We start from the raw sequence: 19,695 nt of genomic DNA, 5'->3' as shown, positions 1-19,695 counted from the left end.
TTTTTTTTCCGATTTGTCTTTTACTTTGCTCAGCTTTTTCTCCCTCCAAAATTTTTCTTTTAATTTATGTAATTATATTTATCAATCTTTTCCCTTATTGCTTTTAGATTTTGAGTCACAGGAAATATTTTTCCCATTTCCAGGACATAAAGGGACCACTCATGTTTTCTTCTTATTTATATGGATTCACTTCTTTGATTCATTTGAAATTTATCTTGATGTATGAAGAATGAAGTAATTTTTGACTTTTTTTAAATTTCATTTTTATTTTTGAGATAGGACCTATGTCACCCAGGTTGTGGTGCAGTGGTGCAATCCCAGTTCACTGTAACCTCAAGCTCCTGAGTTCAAGCAATCCTTTCATGTCAGCCTCCTGAGTAACTAGGAAGGCAGGTATATGCCACCACGTCCAGATATTTTTTGAATTTTTTGTAGAGATGGAGTTTTGCTATGTTGCCCAGGCTGGTCTCAAACTCTTGGCCTCAACTGATCCTCCTGCCTTTGCCTCGCAAAGCCAAAATTATAGGTGTAAAGCACCATGTCTGGCCTTACTTTTATCTTATACTAACATTTGAGTAAGGCTCACTTTGTCGGTTTTACAGTCTATGCACATGTATTTATTCCTCCATTCAGTCAAGGAAAAAAATATTATGTGTCATGCTAATGGTAGGAATTTTCATTTTGGAAAACAAAAATTTCCATTTTTACAGAATAAAAATCATACTGTGACCTTCTGTACTATTATTTTGAAAGGCTTTCTGCACTATTATTTTGAAAGGCTTTCTGCATTTTTGCAACTATTGGCATAAACCACATCCTCTTTCTAGTGGTGCCAGAGAACATAAAATTAAGCCAAAGATCACCAACTCCTGGATTAGACAAAGCCACTTATTAATTAAAATTAATGTTAAAAAGCATAAATTAAGACTAAATAGGAGTCATAGAATAGGGTAAATGCTCGATATCTTTTTAATTAATATTCAGTGTGATTCTGTGACTAATTCTTGTCGCTGGGGAAAAATAAGAATCCCTAAGTTTGTGAAGTTCAATCCTGAAAATGCATTAGGAATATCACCTATCAATAGTAATGTCATCAATTTTTAACTTAATTCTTTCTCATGCTGACATTCTGTGATAAATATATACTGGTATTTTCATGAAAAAACTAACTGGCCAAATCACTAGGAAATTAGAACTTAACACCAGGTAGAAACGAATACCAGAAGGAAAATGTACAATACTGCAAATAATTTAAGTTAGACATTATTTTAATTCTCATCTGCTGTGTGCCAAGTTCTAAAGAAATTTTCAAAAAGAATAAAAATTTCTAGATGAGAAAAGTAGAGGAGATTGTAAACGTCAGGTCTCCAGGACAATAATGTCTCATTCTTTCACTTTAATGACTCAAGCACATAAGGATTCATTATTCAATGAATGGCTTCTGCTTTTATCTATAATAAAGTGAGGAAAGGAATAGATGACAACATCAATGGATAACCTATAGTCTCATTTTGGATACTGGATCTATCCTTCACCTTAAGCAAACCTATTAAACTATATCACACGAACAAAAACGTCATTTTAAATCTCCCTCTCTTTCAGGTAGTGAAGTTTATGAGCTGGGAAATAATCAGAACGTAGCAGGATGAGAGATGGCTCTTAGATGACATACTGGCTATCGAAAAATTTCATTTTAGACCTGAAGTTATACCTCAGAGTTTGTGACCTAAACAAAGTTAGCTGGGTTTAGGTTTTCTGACTCTGAGTCCAGTGCCCTGTCCAATATACCATTCTACAAGTCAGGTCAGATAAGAAAAATGTACAGCTGGAACATTATTACGTTGTTGAATATAAACAAAATTCCACTGAAACAAAATTCTGTAAACAAAATTCTGTAAGTGATTCTGTAAAAATCACTTACAAGTAGATGACAAAGATAATTCTGCTATAAGATCTATGCTAAGTATGCCAAAATTTCACATTCATAATTAATTTATACCATTTCAGATGGGAAAATTGAAGCTAAGGTCAAATTCAGGTTAAAAAAAATCACTGAGTACCAGGTACTGGTGCTAGAATGAGAGCATAAATTACTAAATCAAAGTCAAAAGTGAGTATTTTTAACTTCTGGGACAACGCTTACTCAGACCACACTCATTATTAAAGAAAGTTGAATCTCAGTAGTCTCCTATACACAATTATTCAATATTTTTGATGAAAAGAAGATTTCAAAGAGTTTTTCCAAAATATAATACAAAGATCTGAATTCAAAAAATATTTATTCTAACATTTCTTAAATTATTGGGGACAATATTAGAAGTAAAATAAATTGATAGATGCTAACTCCAGCTTTATGAATTCTCAATGCTAAGATCACCTTATTTCAATAATACAGCACTTATAATATTCCAAAGTACTTTTAGAGATAGAACCTAGATACCAAATTTCTTGTTTGACATCAAAACTGTCCCCATCTATCCAAAGTTGATATCTTCCCTAAGTTTGGGAGATTTCTCATAGAAAAAGGTGACATATACCTTTCCATAACAGCCAGGCACTCCTTTCTCCAGGTAAATCGACTCCCTCGTCGTAGTCGGAAAGTACCAGATGTGGCAGAGACTGGGGGAGGTGTTTGTCTCCATTCAGGGTCCTCTATTGGAATGGGGGCTGGTCTCATACTTAGTGTAGCCCCTGAAATAAACAAGACGTTTTTAGCAAATATCTTGCAGTTTCTTTAAACCATTATGACATCTACCTCTTTACGGGAATGGGGAAGTACGGTCTTTGGCTTAGTGTCAACTTTTTGTATCTTTCTCTGAAAAATTTCTTTTGAAATTCCTGCTTTATAGCTATACTCTTTTTGAACAATATACCTTAGATGTTCAGAATCTTTCATTACCATTCACACAAATTATGAGCTCTTAAGGAATTTGTGCAGGTAGAAAATAACCCTAATTCTTGTAAACTTTTTTTTTTTTTAAAGGAGTGAAATACAGCATGAAGGAAAGTAAGATGATATTTGATGTGCTTTTTGTCTAACTAATTCAGGTGTCTTTAAGTTTACCTGTTGATGCTATACTAGATTCTGTTACCTCTTGAACATAATAAAATATCAATGAGAAACACCTATAATTAAGACATTTTACTAATTCAGATTACTCCTTTCTCAAATAGCTTGAACTGCCAATGATGCATTTATTCATTCGTACACCATTTATCAAATCCCTTTCAAGTGCCTTGCTCTGGGGTAGAAACTAAGAATAAAACCGGGAAAGCAACATTGTCTCTGCCCTCCATGAACTTATTTCATACTTTCAATGTAACTTGGTATGCTTTCAAAGAGTTCAGTCCCTGGCTCCCCAACTCTTCTTTCACTTCTTACACTGTTAAATTCATCTTTCTAAAGCATAATTATGATCATATCAGCCTCTGATCAAAACCCTTCAAAAAATTCTCTCTGCCTGTGGTTTAATTTAAACTCTTAATACAGCTCTAGAAAGACATGTTAGAATGTGTACGGTTTATGCAAATATTAATAAATATATTAATTCTATTAATGAATATTAATATATATTTATTTCTTCCTTATAGGATTAATACTCTCTTTATTGTAACTTGCAAATAATACCATGGATAGTATTTCTACTTCAAGACTTACAGATCTATTGTAGATACCCTTCTTAATAGCTACATCTTTTGATGTATTCTCTTCCACAGATGTCCAATTTGTTAATCAATCCTGATGTTCCTTTTCAAACCTACTGTCCTGCAGTCTTTCCCAGCTCAGTAACTAAACAGCCACTCTTCAAACTGCTCAGCTCAAAATTCTCAAATTAATCTTTCACTTCTCTAATTCCCCCATATATTACATAACCAATTAATAGGCAAGTTCATCTTCAAAATATTTCCAGTATCAGACCAATTTTATTCCTTGTACTGCTACTACTTTTAGAACACTTCAGCATTATCTCATAATCATGGCTTCCTGGGACAAGTTTCAAAGATGACTCTTCACAGTAAGTCACACCTCTGGCTAATCATGCCCTTGAATCTGAGCTAGTCATGATGACAGACAGGTTTTCAGCCAGAAAACCTAAACAATTCAAAGCTATGTTATTAGATGATTTGAAATTTCTGCTTAGGTCTCCTAAAATGCTTGCGCTGGGGGACACCAGTGGCTATATAAGAAGTCTGACTAACCTGAGACTATGATGTTGTAAGGAAGCCCAAGCTAGCCAGGTGGAGAGGCTACATGGAGTGAAAGATGCTCTGATAGTCCCCAGGGGCTTGTGCCAACTCCACCCAGGTGCCAGCATTTGAGAGAAAAAGCCATCTTGGACACTGCAGCCACAACAGACGCCACATGGAGAAGTGCAGAAACCACTTGATAGAAACCAGGCCTCAGACATTCAGTCCCAGCACAGCCATGTGAATGTCAACCTCCAAGGTCCCTAGGGATCCCTGCCTCCTGGTCTGTACATCTTTGTTTAGTCCCTTCCCACACGGCACCATGATTAGGCTGTACAACCAACAGCATGTAGCAGTGATGGGATGTCACTCCCAGGATCAGACTACAGAAGCCGCCGTGGCATCTGTCTTGGATGCTTTCTCTCTTACTCACTCAAGGGAAAACTAGGTGCCATGTGTGAGGACACTCAGGCAGTGGATGGCGAGGCCCATGTTGTAAGGAACTGCTGTCTCTGACCAACAGGCAGTGAGGACCTGGGACCTGTCAATATCCATGTGAATGAGCTTCCAAGTAGACCATCTAGTCCCAACGACTGCAGCCAAGGCTGACGGCTGGGCTGCAACCTTTACAGAACTCTGAGCCGGAACCAACCAGCTAAGCCACTCCTGGATTCCTGATCTATGAAAACTATGAGATAATAAATGCTGGTTGTGTTAAGCTGTTAAATTGTGGGTAGTTTGTAGTATAAAAACAGATAACTAATAAAAATAATCACATCATCCCCCTTGTTTATTTCCCTTTATCCCCCAATGCACTGAGTATTAATTATTCAAATGTATAAATTTGGCAGCAAAAAATTTCCCTTTAATATAGAGACTTCACTACTAATAAGAATGAGGATCTTTTCCTGTTTATTGACCATTTATATATTTTCTTGTGAATTCCTCTTGTTCCTTTTTTTTTTGAGGGGGGGTGTTGGTACATAGAAATCTTATCAATTGCTAGTCATACAGAATGCAATTTTTTTTTCTGGTCTGTCATTTGTGTTTTATGGTGTGCTTTGTGATCTTAATTTTTATACAGTCAAATTTGTCAGTCTTCTGTATTATGGCCAATGGGCCTAAATATCACTCAGAGTATTTTTACATTTTTCATTTTGTGTTTGAGCCCTTAATATGTATGTGATTTTCTAAAGTATGTGATGGAAAGTAAATATTTATTTAACATTTCTGCTCAAACAAGTAAGTTTGTCATCGTGTAATGCTTTAGAGATTTAAAGCTCACCCTAAAACAGAGTTGGCAAATTATGCCCGCTACCTATTTTTGTAAATAAAGTTTTACTGAAACATGGTTAAGCTCATTCATTTGCAGATTGTCTATGGCTATGAATGCACTGGAGCGAAAGAGTTGAATAGCTAAGATAGAGATCATATAGTCTGCAAAACCTGTAATATTTATTGTCTGGCCCTTTATATGAAGAGTTTGCTGACCCCTGGTTTAAAAACATTTCTGTTCTACCCAACATGAAACTCTAAACTGAAACCCTTCTTTAAACAATTTAAAAGGGTTTCATTCTGCCAAAATAAGCTGGGAATTCACTCTGGGCCTAACTCAAAGTTAACAAAGTTTAGACATAAGCAGGAATTTGGGGGCTGGAGGGTTTCAATGCTGTTTAGTGCTTTTCTGAAAACAAACAGGGATTATAGCACAGCGAGAGCTCTGGAATCTACCTAATTAAAATTACATAAATTTTATTCTACAGCAAGGGTGAAAAGGACTAAACAGAGCCAACCAGTTATCATGGCTGATCACGATAGAAGTAGAAATAGACGGGCTAAGGGAATATAACCTCTTGTCCAAGGGATGACCCTGGTAAAGAAAGAGTTTCAGGGTGGAGGGGGGCAACAGGTCAGTGAATTCCAGGTAGTGGGCCACATCCGTAACTGTGGTCCTCAGTAGGCAGAGTGATAAATGGGTACCAATAGAACAGAGGACAGAAAGAATCTTAACCAAGAGGTTGAAGGAAATAAGCCAACTAATAATAATGGTTCTTTCTTGGTATCGGGGTTTATTAATAATACTATGCTTCTTTATAATATTCTGTATTGTCAAGATAGTCTCAAGAACTGAAGAAATTCAGATGAAACGAAACTGGGCAGGAAGGAAAAGGAAGAGGCTAGAGGAAAAATGGAGAAAAAGGAGAGAAAAGTAAGCAGTAACCTGGTTATTCTGAAAGAAATCAAGACACTTTATGCACAGAAGGTGAAAACTGAATAATCTCAAACTCACCAAAATACTTAATTTAGAACATATTACCACATTACTTTTCAGTTTTTTTTTTTTTTTCTGGCTCCTTTTTCAATGTAGTGGTAGTTAAAAAACAGCACAAAAAGCATTCTGGAAGTTATTAACAAATAAATTTGTTCTGGAAAACTTGGTTCATCTTGCTTTGGTTGAAATGGATGAAAAGCAATGAAAAAATCCAAGAATGAGCTCAAAATTATTGACTCTAACAGAAAAACACAAAGTTACTAGAATGCAGGAACAATGTATATAAGCCTTTAAACTCCTCTGAAGTAAAATACAGGAGTTCTGGGTTGGCTAAGGTCCTAACAGGAAAAGTGTGTTGTCTATTTCTTTATAGAAATGTTTATTCACCCCCGTCTAAGTTTCCATTAAAACAAAATTTTGCACCTTCACCTAGTAAATCTAAACCCGTGAGGAAAACAAAACCTTTTCATAATTTGGTAAGAGATTTAAAAATTTTGGTAAGTGTGCTCTATACATATATGATAATGTTCTTGCTGATCAGGGTTAGCTCTGGGTGAGCGACTATACAAGCTCATCATATCTACGCCATCCACAGGAACTAGCCTCTCCAAAAGTAATGTCATATCTCCCCTCATGTCACACACGTTTCCCTGATATCTCACAATCTGCAAATAAAGGACTGCGCATTTCTTCTGATGACTCTTATCTCATGTATTTGCTGCATAAGCATCTTGGCAAATTTTATTTGTTTAATTTAGAAGCATTCAGAATCGGCGCCACATGCCAAGAGGAACTCAGCAAACCCGGTCTGCTATAGTGACATTTAAATTAGACAAGGGAAAAAGACTGTGAACTTAATTTGATTAAATAAAGGGACTTTTGATGTCAACCATGTTGAATTTAGTACTTGCTTCTTTTTAAAAAAAATAGGTATTTTCTTGTGTTTTCATAAGAAACAAGATAAAATGTATTTGATTAGTTTCCATCAGCCTGTTTTATTAATATGCCTTGGCAGGCTTTCGGTTATGCTGGGAAATTCTGATGATGAGTCTGTTATCAGAGAACTGCACGATATCAATTGGGTTATCAGTAAAATTAACCTGAATATCCATTCTATTATTTTTCTTGCTGAGTCCACTTAAAGAGAAACTTAAAAAAAACAAAAGCGATATCCAACTGGATCCAGACTGAAGAGGTTGAAAAAAAGAACTTCACTCAAAGTATACAAAGAAAATGCTCTAAGGCCCAGGAATAGAATCATAGAATATACAAACATATTTGTTTTCTAAATGCTTAAGTTTACAGAAGAAACAAGAAAAAATAGTTTTTCATTTTGTGACTTTTCTTAATTTTGCATTTTCTTCTCAGAATATATGTAAAGGGATGACACTATTTACATTTCCCCTAATGAGCTATCTTTCCTAGACAGAAAAAAATTAACGAAATGAAAGAATTACTTGATAAAAATCACTGACAACTTATTTCCTAGCTGCTTCTCAAAAGCAGGTCTGGACCATGTAAGCCTGTCTTTCTTTTCTTCTTCCTTTCTTTCTTTTCCTCTTTTCTTTTCTTTCTTTTTTTCTTCTTCTTTTGTTCTTTCTTTCTTTTCTTTCTTTTCTTTTTAATCTTACAAGGCAGATTGATTTCTTTTGGTCTCGCTCTCCCTCCTTCCTATTACATTTTAGTTTTCAAATATATAATACAAGCACATAGTATAAAATTTAGAAGGATACATTAGGGGCTGGACACAGTGATTCACACCTGTAATCCCAGCACTTTGGGAGGCCAAGGTGAGAGGATCACCAAGTCAAGAAATCGAGACCATCCTGGCCAACACATGGTGAAACCCCTAAAAATATAAAAATTAGCTGGGCATGGTGGCACACACCTGTAATCCTAGCTACTCAGAAGGCTGAGGCAGGAGAATGGTATGAAACCCAGGAGGTGGAGGTTGTAGTGAGCTGAGATGGCACCACTGCACTCCAGCCTGGGCGACAGAGCAAGACTCTGTATCGGCGGGTGGGAGGCAGGGGAAGATACATTAGGTTGTTTAGTTAAGTCCTTACCCCTGTACTCCCAGTCACTCAGTTCCCCTTCACAGAGCTGTTCTTCCCAGTTCCTAAACAGCTTTTCAGTCATCTTCTATGCTTATGTAAGCACATACATCTGTATGTGTGTGTGTGTTCCCCCATGGAAATATGCCCTCGATACTGTTATGTCCCTTTTCTACTTAAGAATTCCATGTCACCTCATATACATTTAATTCACATAAAGCTGCCTTCAAAAAATAGCTACATAGCTCCAAAAGATTCCATTGTACAGATGTGACATTAATTTGTTTAACCAGTTCTCAACTGAGGGACATCTGAGTGGATTCTAATCAGCTCTGAAATGACTTGCAAAGAAGGATCTGATGTCTTATAAGCTAACATAATTTTAGTTCATCTTATCCAAACATAACAGTGGCTCCAAAGTGTCAATGGAGTAAGAAATGATACCATCCTTAAGCTAAAATCAAAGGTTATTTTACAGTCAACAAAATAAAATCACATTTATCTAGAAAGAATTCTATGCCATATTAGCCTTTATAATAAAGGTGAAAAAGCAAAGAAAAAGATAAACAGATTTCAATTGCTAATACCCAACTACTGTTAATGCAAAAACTACCAATTGGCAATTACGAACTTGCCCTCTTAACTCCAGCTACCTTTAAATTATGTCCCACAGAAAAACCTGACTGAGAAAACCAGTAGATAGGATTTGATTAAAAAAAAAAAAATAGAAACTACTTTAAAAAGGTGACAATAATGCAACCTCACTAAAAAACAAATGCATATAATTAGAGGAACGTCTTAAAAGGGGTACTATATCTTTAAAGAAATCAGCTCCTAATGATCAGCTGGATGAATGCTGTTAGTTCCAATTCCCTTCTTCTACCTTTCTCCAATTTCCTGATAATGAGTGGGCCCAACTCTGATTTCAAGATAAACTAAAATAGGTAATAAGACTAAATGCTAAAATAAATAACAATAATTAAAAAAAAAAAAACCAGCTTCAGAAGAACACTACCAGCCTAGTGCTAAAGTTGGACCCCTGTCCGATGAGCTGCAACAAAGGTGCTGCAGCCAGAGAGCTGCATCTTAGTCGTCCTTCCTGTTTCTAGTTCAGAGCCGGATCCGAGCCGAGCATTGAAACGCCAGCGTGGGAATTTGCCATTACCAGCTGATTATCTGCTTTTGCAATCCCAATTAGAATAACTGATTCAGATCAGGTGCGGTGGCTCACACCTGTAATCCCAGCACTTTGGGAGGCTGAGCCGTGCGGATGACGAGGTCAAGAGATTGAGACCATCCATGCCAAAATAGGGAAATCCCGTTTCTACTAAAAATACAAAGATTAGCCAAGCGTGGTGGTGTGCGCTTGTAGTCCCAGCTACTCTGGAGGCTGAGGAGTAAGAATCACTTGAATCGGGAGGCAGAGGTTGCAGTGAGCCAAGATTGTGCCACTGCATTCCAGCCTGGAGACAGAGCAAGACTGTGTCTCAGAAAAAACAAAAAAGAATAACTGATTCAGTCAAGGATCATCAATGAATGCTAAGGCAATTGACGAAAGCTGTTGCAGGAAAAGATATTCATCGAGTGGCAAAATGTCATCCTAAAGATTATTCACAAATGGGAAAGAAAAGATCTGGTGGTCACCATTTGAACAAAATCATCAAACTTAGCATATGAATAGTGCTACAACACCCTAATGCTGACAGGCCTCCTCATACGTGGCAATATTAGGTAAACATTACCTACAAAGTATTTTTCTCCAGTATTTTATTGCAAAAAATTTTAAACACGTAATAGTGAAAGAATTTAAGTGAAAACCATACTTATATCACATATTTTATATGTACTTTAACACATACCTGTCCATTTCCCTATATGTCAAGCCATTTTACTTTTTGATGCATTTCAAAGTAAACTGCTGCCATTACAATGTGACTCCCTAAATAATTTATTAAGTTTTCTTGCCTAAAATATTCAACCTGAATCCTGACTTCAGCTTAATTCTAACTTCCAGTTTACAGAAACATAAGGATATAGAAATAAGATATTTGATAATAAAAATAATGTGAGACATTCTATTAAATTACAATGGTTTAAGAAGTTCACATCACAAAAAAAAAAAAAAAAAAAAAAAGCTACAAAAGACATTCTTCCAACAGCTAGAGAAATGTGACTACAGACTGGACATAAAATGATAATATGGAATTATTATTGATTTTCTTAGGTATAATAATTGGGACTGGAAATACAGATTATTTTTAGGAGATGAATGCTGAATACACACAAATAGACATATAAATCTTTATTTCTTTTATAGGAATAAAGCAAATATAAAATGTTAATAATAATTTTTTTTTTGAGATAGGGTCTCCCTCTATCACCCAGGCTGGAGTGCAGTGGCACCATTTCCACTCCTGAGTTCAAGCTCAGCCTCCCAAGAAGCTGGAGCCTCAGGCATGTGCCACCACACCTGGCTAATTTTTGTATTTTTAGTAGAGACGGCGGTTTCGCCATGTTGGCCAGGCTGGTCTCGAACTCCTGGCCTCAAGTGATCTGCCTGCCTCAGCCTCTCAAACTGCTGGGATTACAGGCATGAGCCACCACACCTGGCCAAATGTTAATAATTATTATATCTAAGAAAGAGTAAACATATGTCTACTGTTTAGTCTTTTGTATTTTCTATACATCTGAAACATTTCAAAATAAAAATTGGGGATTAGAATAGATTTTTGATATTATTGTAGAGGTTGATATGGTCTCTTCTGTTTCATCCTGCCTGAATCATTCGGAATGAGAAAGTGATCTTTGGGGAAAAAAATCTTCTCACATACCTACACACAAAAATAAATCTCTGTAACATTCTTTATTTCTACCTCAGAGCCAATGCTATTATTATGCAATATTTCAACTAGCGATTTAGTCTTTTGCACAGGCTTTAAGGCTGCAGCATTACAGAACACAACATAATCTTAATTGTATACTTGAGAGCAGGCTCACTGCCACTTGCCTGTGTAAAGTATAGGCTGAGATAGTACCACAACTTCATATTTTACTTTATAAAATCACCTGTTAAAAGTATCTTGAATAGATCTTGCCTACTTCTTCCAACTTTAGACATAAAAGTTTTTGTCATCTTAGTTTTCCTTAAGATTTCATTCTGCGTTCCAATCTACTGCTGCTCCTGAGAGTTATCAGGACAGCTGCATCCTAAAGTCCAAAGCCACATCCATTACCCAATTCATTAGAATTAGAAAAAAAAAAATCATTAGCAGAGATCACTGGATATGGTATAGTGTGAACTAAATAACAATATCAAGTTTACATTACTAATTCAAACAAGATTTGCAAAAAAAAAAAAAAAACCCAAAAAAGATATGGAATTTTATGTAGTTACGTAGCTGAAGAAAACAAAATCAGCCACTGAACATTCATGGTGTTCTTTCCAACTATGGATAGAAATATCATATAACCTGAAAGCAAAGCGGTATCTTAGGGGAAGGAGTGAACACGACAAATAATATTAGACAAAATAAAATGTATCACAATCAGAGTTTAGCTTTTACCATTAAGAACGTTTTTCTGCATAAAGCAACCATAGGAAAGTATGAAACTATCCTACTTAACAAGTTAGCCCCATGGAGCCATTAAAGTAATTCATTATATCTGTCTTGTTTCAGAGGCAATAAATAAAAGGAAGTGCTATTTACCGGGGTTTGTCTTCTCAAGCTGATACCATCGGTAAAATGCTCTTTTCTTCTGTTCACTCAGGTCTGATCCCTGCTGCAACAGCCAATGAGAGATCCGGCTCTGACTGATACCTATGTACAAAGAGAAACAGGGGGCACTGAAATTACAGCGAAATTAATAAAGGTTCTTTATGCTCTGTGTTCAGTCTATAAGGAAGTTGCAACCTGAGCAAACTATTATTGGATTCCTTTGTAAAGGCTGGCTGTACTGGCTAGGAAATACTCAGAAATTATCTCTTAGACGTCAAAGCAGTTTATTAATTAAGACCTGACAATGGCCTCTAAAATTAATCTCCAAAAAAGTTCCATGAATCTGAGATAAAGAGATTCCTAAAGTTATTTGTCAGAGTTTATTATATTTGTGCTCCTTCAACTACCATTGCTCTCCACTCTGCCCCTGATTTAGAATAATAAAAATTTTAACAGATATTGAGCAAAAAAGTCAAGTCAGCAAGTTTTGCTCCTCATTATAGACACAGACCAAAAGATTTAGGGGCTAGGAATCAAAAGGTCATTGAAAATACTGTCTTCAATAAGGTTGTTTTTGGCTTATTTGTTAATTTAGGCATTTTTAGAGTCCACAGAGAAGAATTAGCAGACTTTCAGAGATATGCTACAATATGACCTCTTAAGAAATCTCAAGAGCCAAAGACATTTTTCCAACACATGCTTTCCACAAAACCAAACAGAATATAAAACAGTAGTTTTCTGCTATCTCCTAGAAGCTCTTGACAGCAATTACTTAGAAACGTAAAGAATCTCTATATCTGAAAGTAAAAAAGCATGTCTAAAACTTACTAGTATAAGAATCACATGCTCATTTTGGTCATTCATAATCATTCCAAAAAATGAATAATTCAGTGCAAACTGGCAAAAGCAAGTAACAACAGGCAAGACAAAACTGTCTTATAAGTCCACAAGGCCCTTTCCAAAAGACCATTCAGCTACCAGAGAAGGTTGCCAATACCTAAAACCTCCCAAAGAATTACTGGTGGTAACCAATATGACTGAATACCACCTGTGCCAACACCTGTTTAAAGCTATACTGCCCAGTGGGAAGAGTAGCTGCCATGAAGTAATCACACCCTCTAACATCAGAAAAAGCAGGAGGTCCAGGGATCATGTTTAACTCATTACAAGCAAGCCCCTAGAGTTTCACGTACTTAAAAACCTATGTCAAAAGAAAATTTCAGGAAACCGGCGAGGGAAGAGTTAAAACAAAGACTGTGAAGCAAATTCCTCTGACTGGAAACATCTTTTTTCTTTTTCTGAGACAGGGTCTCACTCTGTCACTCAGGCTGGAGTGCAGTGGCAGAATCATGGCTCAGCACACCCTCTCATCTCAAACTCCCAAAGTGCTAGGATTACAGGCATGAGCTACTGTGCCAGGCCCCACCAATTCCAGCTAATTTCTTTTCTTTTCTTTTTTTCTTTTTTTTTTTTTTTTTTGTGGAGACAGGGTCTCACAATGTTGCCCAGGCTTCTCTCTACCTCCTGGGCTTAAGTGGTCCTCCTGCCTCTGCCCTCCCAAAGTGTTGGGAATGCAGGCATGAGCCACCATGCCCAGCCTGGAAACATCTTTCAATTTCAAAAGGCAAAATTCAAACAGTTTTCTAAAACCTAAGTGATAATATTCTCAAATGATTCACATAGCAGTTTTCCGATGGACTAAAGACCTATGTGATGCAGGCATTGGCAGCTAGCACTGTATGCTTCTTCTAAGAAAATGCAAATTCTTCTGGATAATTAAATCAGCTTTCACCAAAAGTCTAGTTTCAGACATTACAGTATTTTTATACTACTTTTTTTTAAAAAACAGAATTTGACTCTGTTGCCCAGGGTGGACTGCCATGGGGTGATCTCGGTTCACTGCAACCTCTACCTCCTGGGTTCAAGTGATAAGTGATTCTTCCGCCTCAGCCTCCTGAGTAGTGGGGACTACAGGCATGTACCACCATGCTCAGCTAATTTTTGTAATTTTTAGTAGAGACAGGGTTTCAGCATGTTGGCCAGGCCGCCTCGACCTCCCAAAGTGCCGGGATTACAGGTACGAGCCACCACACCTGGCCTATACTGCTTTTCCAAAGAGTGATGAAAACAACCATCATAAAATCAGCATTGAATTTCATGTCAAGAAAATAAAACTACACGGATTCTTCATATTGGTATCATACTACTCAGAAAACGAGAAAAATCTGTTGAGAAAAAATATATTATCAGCTCTGTTAATTGGTTCCAATATGAAATCTTCCTCAGACAGTCAGATCATACATAGAACAAACCACAGAACCCACTAGACATCAGAGCTGTCCAGGTTCTGGCATCTGAGGTGAGAGAGGAAGATAAAATCTCATCAAATGGACTTTAGTTAAGTTAGAGTATATTTATATAACAAAACACTTGTAGGCTTTAAAATTAATGTTTTTAAAAAGCTATTAAAAAAAAAAAACAAAAAAACCCAGAAAACTACAACAAAAAAGCAGAACCAACCAAACAAAAAGCCATCAGTACCAAGTGTTGGCAAGGCTATAGAGCATATAAAACTCTCATACTGCCAATGGAAGGATAAAATGGCAGGGCTACTTTGGGAAATAGTTGGACGATAACTGCTAGATCTGAACATATATACACTCTATAACCTAGCAAGTGCTCAACAGAATTATGTTCAAAAGAGATAAGAAGGCTCTTATAAACATTTCCGTAAGAGTCACCAATGTGAAACTACTACATGCCCATCAACAATAGAATACACTGACTGTGACATCTACACATTCTACTATAGACTACTATACTCAAAAGGAAAAGGATAAACCATTGCTATATGAAATGACATGGATAAACATCACAATAATATACTGACTGAAAAACCTTATGACACAGACACACATAGACAAAAGCCACACATAATTATATATGATTCATTTTATATAAAGTTATAAAACAGGCACAACTAATCTATAGGGATGGCAATCAGAATAGTAGTTACCCATGTAGAAGGGGAAGGTTTCTGCCTGGGAGTTAGAATGAGGTCTGGGAGGCCCCACTAGGGGTGCGGCTTTAAACGCTGGTGTGGTGACCAGCGTTGCTCTTTATCTTGATCTGGGTGATGGTTACATGGGTATCCTCACTTGACCTTTAAGTATCCATTAAGCTGGACAGTTTTCTGTATATATATTTAAATTTTAAAAAGTCTCCCCCGAAACTTTTTTACAATTCTATTTGCTTTCAAAAAAATGAAGTAAATGGATATGTATCAATATGGAAAGATGCCCATGAAATAAATGAAAAGGTACACATTTTTATAAATATATAATTTTACATATTCTAAATTCTGTCTGTATAGTAACAAAAGCCAACATATACCTAAAGATACACAACATGAATTTAAAGCGGCAGATTCTTCCTACATTTCTACCTCTATATTGTTTTCTTAATCTTTCTATAAATACTAATTATTTTTGGCTTTTCACCCTAAAGACTACATACAGGACTTTATTAGTTATTTTACAACCAAATAGTTGCAAAGAATTTGTCTTCCCTCTCCAATTCTACTCTCTGAAATAAGCAATGTTTGCTATTTTTATATATGTTGTTCCACAATCTTCTCTATGTGCAATTATTACTTTAATAAACAAAGGGAAAAGAAGGTAGTACAGAATATTCTCCTGTCTTGTCTTTTGTGTGAGGAAGAAATAAGAATTTCTTCCCTCTAATCTCAGTATTCATATAATAAATGAAAAAAAATAAGCAGGTAGTTTTTCCAAAGAGGCATTGTAAAAAAATAAAAGCATAAAAGGACACATTTTACAGTGATTTTCCTTAGCAGCCTGTTAATAGACAGGTAAGGCTCCTTGAACTCATCCTTTGGTCCTGCAGCTGAGCACAGCATCATAAACCCAGGCAGCCTCTTGTTACTGTCAGATTTGATACTTTTCCTCAGGACAAAATTTCCCTCACTTCCCCCCTGCTTCCCATTGCAGGAGAAAATGTCATTGCCTGCAAGTTTTAGCTCCTCAAAACTTCATCTTGTCTAGCTTTGACAGGGTAAAGAAAAAATTTACATATAACCTTCACACACTGAGAGACTAAAACTAACCCCTGATTAATTTCTTTCCAATAAGAAAGTTATCACATGGTATTCAAAGGAAGAAAAAGCCTTTCCAGCCTCATTCACATTATTTTCTGAGCAGCTGCATCAGGCTACCTGTTCCTCAAACACCATGCTCCCTTCCACTAGAGGGCTCTCAACCATAATTCATTCTTGTCAGTATCTCCAATACCACAAATTCATGATTAATTTTCATTCCACTTCCTCCAGAGTGTGATGCTACTGACCACTCCCATCATCTTCCTCCTTGGAATGCTGGATACAATTCCAACACCACATCTTTTCCATTGGCTTCAGGGCTGCTTTGCTAGCTTCTTAACATGTTAGTGGCTTCTAACATGTCAGGATTCCTTTGGTCATCACAATTACCAATAACATTCATGTAAAATGTCATCTAAATGCCAATGACTTCCAGAGTACCAGACCATTCTTTCAAACCACATGCTAGATGGCATCCATGAGATTTTCCCCATAGGTCCTCAACATTGTCAAATTAATTCACTATCATCTTACTTAAATCTGTTCTCCTTCCTGTGTTCTCCACCTCAATTTTACTGCTCACTCTACTTTCCTCCCACACTCCTAACATATTTACTAAATGCAATCACTTTCTCTTCTTAAAATTCTTTTCGGGCCGGGCGCGGTGGCTCAAGCCTGTAATCCCAGCACTTTGGGAGGCCAAGGCGGGTGGATCACGAGGTCAAGAGATCGAGACCATCCTGGTCAACATGGTGAAACCCCGTCTCTACTAAAAATACAAAAAATTAGCTGGGCATGGTGGTACGTGCCTGTAATCCCAGCTACTCGGGAGGCTGAGGCAGGAGAATTGCCTGAACCCAGGAGACGGAGGTTGCGGTGAGCCGAGATTGCGCCACTGCACTCCAGCCTGGGTAACAAGAGCGAAACTCCGTCTCAAAAAAAAAAAAAAAATTCTTTTCATCTTCTCTCCAATCCTCATTCTAGCAGTTTGGAATCTCAGCCTCTTTGGCCTGGACAATTGTAGTAACTTTAAGAAAAATATTAAACCATTTAAGATCCACAAAGTACAAAATTCTCATAAGCTCCTTTTTAATTGAAAGATAATTTCACAATTGTAAAAATGAAATTTCCTTCTTCAAACAATTTGCTGCTTCAGAACTGCTATCATCTCTATAATTCACCTTCCACAGAGTGGCCAGAGTTATGCTTAAATTTAAGTGAGAGCACATTCATGCATTCTCTACAAAAATTCAAATAATTCATAAATGCATGTAGAAAAAAAAAGCCATTCCTCCATTCCCACCCTTTATTTCCTATCCTAAATGTATCTTTATTTGGTGTGAATCCAGTCAGACTTTCTCCATGCATTTAATACAGAAAAATATGCAAATATATACATCCAGTTTTTTTAAAAACATACACGGGGTTATTCTACACATAATAAGTAACTTACTTTTCTCTCATATCTTAGAATGTTCTCATCTAGTGCATTACAAATCTTCATTCTAGTGGTTATAAGGTATTTGATACCATAATTTATTAAAACATGAATCTATTATTGGATACTACAGTTGATAATGTTTTACTATTATAAATGATAATGCAATGACACTCTATATCTTTCTGCATACAAATATTTCTCTAGGGCTGACTCACAGGAAAGAAATTTTTGATTCATAGTTTATAAAGAGCATTTATGTTTGTGACAAATGTCTCCTAACTGTCCCCTAAAGAAGATTGTACTCTCACTCCTCTCCTTAGATAAAAAAATGAAAAACAAAAACAAAAACAAAAAACAAAAAACCGGAAGACTGTACTCAATTTTATACTCTAACCATAGGGATGAGCATGTTTCCCTACATTCTTACCATTACTGAATATTATAAAACTATTATGGGCCGGGGCGGTGGCTCAAGCCTGTAATCCCAGCACTTTGGGAGGCCGAGGCGGGTGGATCACGAGGTCAAGAGATCGAGACCATCCTGATCAACATGGTGAAACCCCGTCTCTATTAAAAATACAAAAAATTAGCTGGGCATGGTGGCGCGTGCCTGTAATCCCAGCTACTCAGGAGGCTGAGGCAGGAGAATTGCCTGAACCCAGGAGGCGGAGGTTGCGGTGAGCCGAGATCGCGCCATTGCACTCCAGCCTGGGTAACGAGTGAAACGCCGTCAAAAAAAAACAAAGTAAGAAAAAAAAAAAAAAAAAAAACTATTATGAAAGTGTCAGTTTCTTTTTGTAAGCATAATACATGTCGATTATCTGAAAAATTCTAAGCAATTCAGAGGAAAGAGGAAAAATTAGGAGGAAAGCTAATTTTAAAAACCACACACCCAAATTCTCACCCCTGAGAAATAACTACACTAGTTCCAAGATCACTCCAAGCATATACAGACATTGGACAGGTAGAAGTAGTAACTGAAATGGGACCATACTATAGACAGAATTTTAAAATATTAAAAGAATTTAGTTTTATTTTAACATAGGAATTTTTTTTAACTGGAGTGAAAATAAAAGATCTACTGAAGTTTAGTAAATGTTTCTGTAACAGAAATGAGGTTCCTGAAAGAGTCCACTAAAGCAAGGTAAAAGGATTATACAAAAGCATTATATATTTGGGATCCATTTTTTTTTTTTTAACATATGGGCAGTATTTAATGGTTCCAAGCCAAAAAAGCTGAGGAAATGAGCAGACTGTGGTAGCCAACCTCCAAAGGGACCCCTAATGATCCTTCTGGTCTCCCTACCTTTGTGTAATACCCTCCAACACTGTATCAGGGTTGCTCTGTGCAACTAACAAATGTGGCAGAAATGATGGTCCGTGACTTCTGAAGCCAGGTCATGAAAGACATTACCTTCTGCCTTCTCTCCCTCTGTCTCTGTGTCTCTCTCCCTCTCTCCCACTGCCCTGCCCTCAGATAGCTGGTTGTAGGAGAAGCTAGCCATGCTGGGAAAACAATCAAGCAGCCCTACAGAGAAATCCATGTGACAAGAGAACTGAGGCATTCTGCTAACAGCCAATGGCAAGTGAGTTATCTTGGAAGAGGGTCATCTAATCTTACTTAAGCCTCCAGACGACTGTAACCTCATGAGAACCACCCCCCCTCAAAGCAAAACAGCCTATCTAAGCTGCTCCTGAATTCTTGGCCAATACAAATTGAGTGAGATAATAAAGGCTTATGTTACAAGATGCTAAGTTCTTAATGTAGCAACAGATAACTGACACATCCTTATACTCTAGTTCCCCCATCTCCATATCCCAGTCTTTGCACCCAAATCCTCATATTTAGAACATATTTTTAGATAGTAAACATTTACATTCTGTTCTGAATTCACAGTTGCTACAGT

The 19,695-nt window shown here is 36.8% G+C and overlaps 1 protein-coding gene across 17 annotated transcripts in view; it reads right to left on the bottom strand.

Moving 5' to 3' along the window:
* Positions 1-19,695, bottom strand: part of HMBOX1 (homeobox containing 1) — a 182,235-nt gene that overhangs the window by 45,608 nt on the left and 116,932 nt on the right. For all 17 annotated transcript variants that reach the window (XM_032265389.1, XM_032265378.1, XM_032265395.1 and 14 more), the window contains 2 exons: positions 12,222-12,332; positions 2,538-2,691 (listed from right to left, as the gene is read on the bottom strand). In XM_032265389.1, coding sequence (XP_032121280.1) covers positions 2,538-2,691; positions 12,222-12,332 — 265 coding nt within the window. The remainder of the gene's footprint in view (positions 1-2,537; positions 2,692-12,221; positions 12,333-19,695) is intronic.

This window comes from Sapajus apella, unplaced genomic scaffold (assembly GCF_009761245.1).
Source record: "Sapajus apella isolate SASKATOON/1434 unplaced genomic scaffold, GSC_monkey_1.0 scaffold150, whole genome shotgun sequence".
NCBI classification, from domain to species: Eukaryota; Metazoa; Chordata; class Mammalia; order Primates; family Cebidae; genus Sapajus; species Sapajus apella.
Note: the sequence above shows the minus strand (reverse complement) of the source record. Positions and strands in the feature narration are given on the sequence as shown.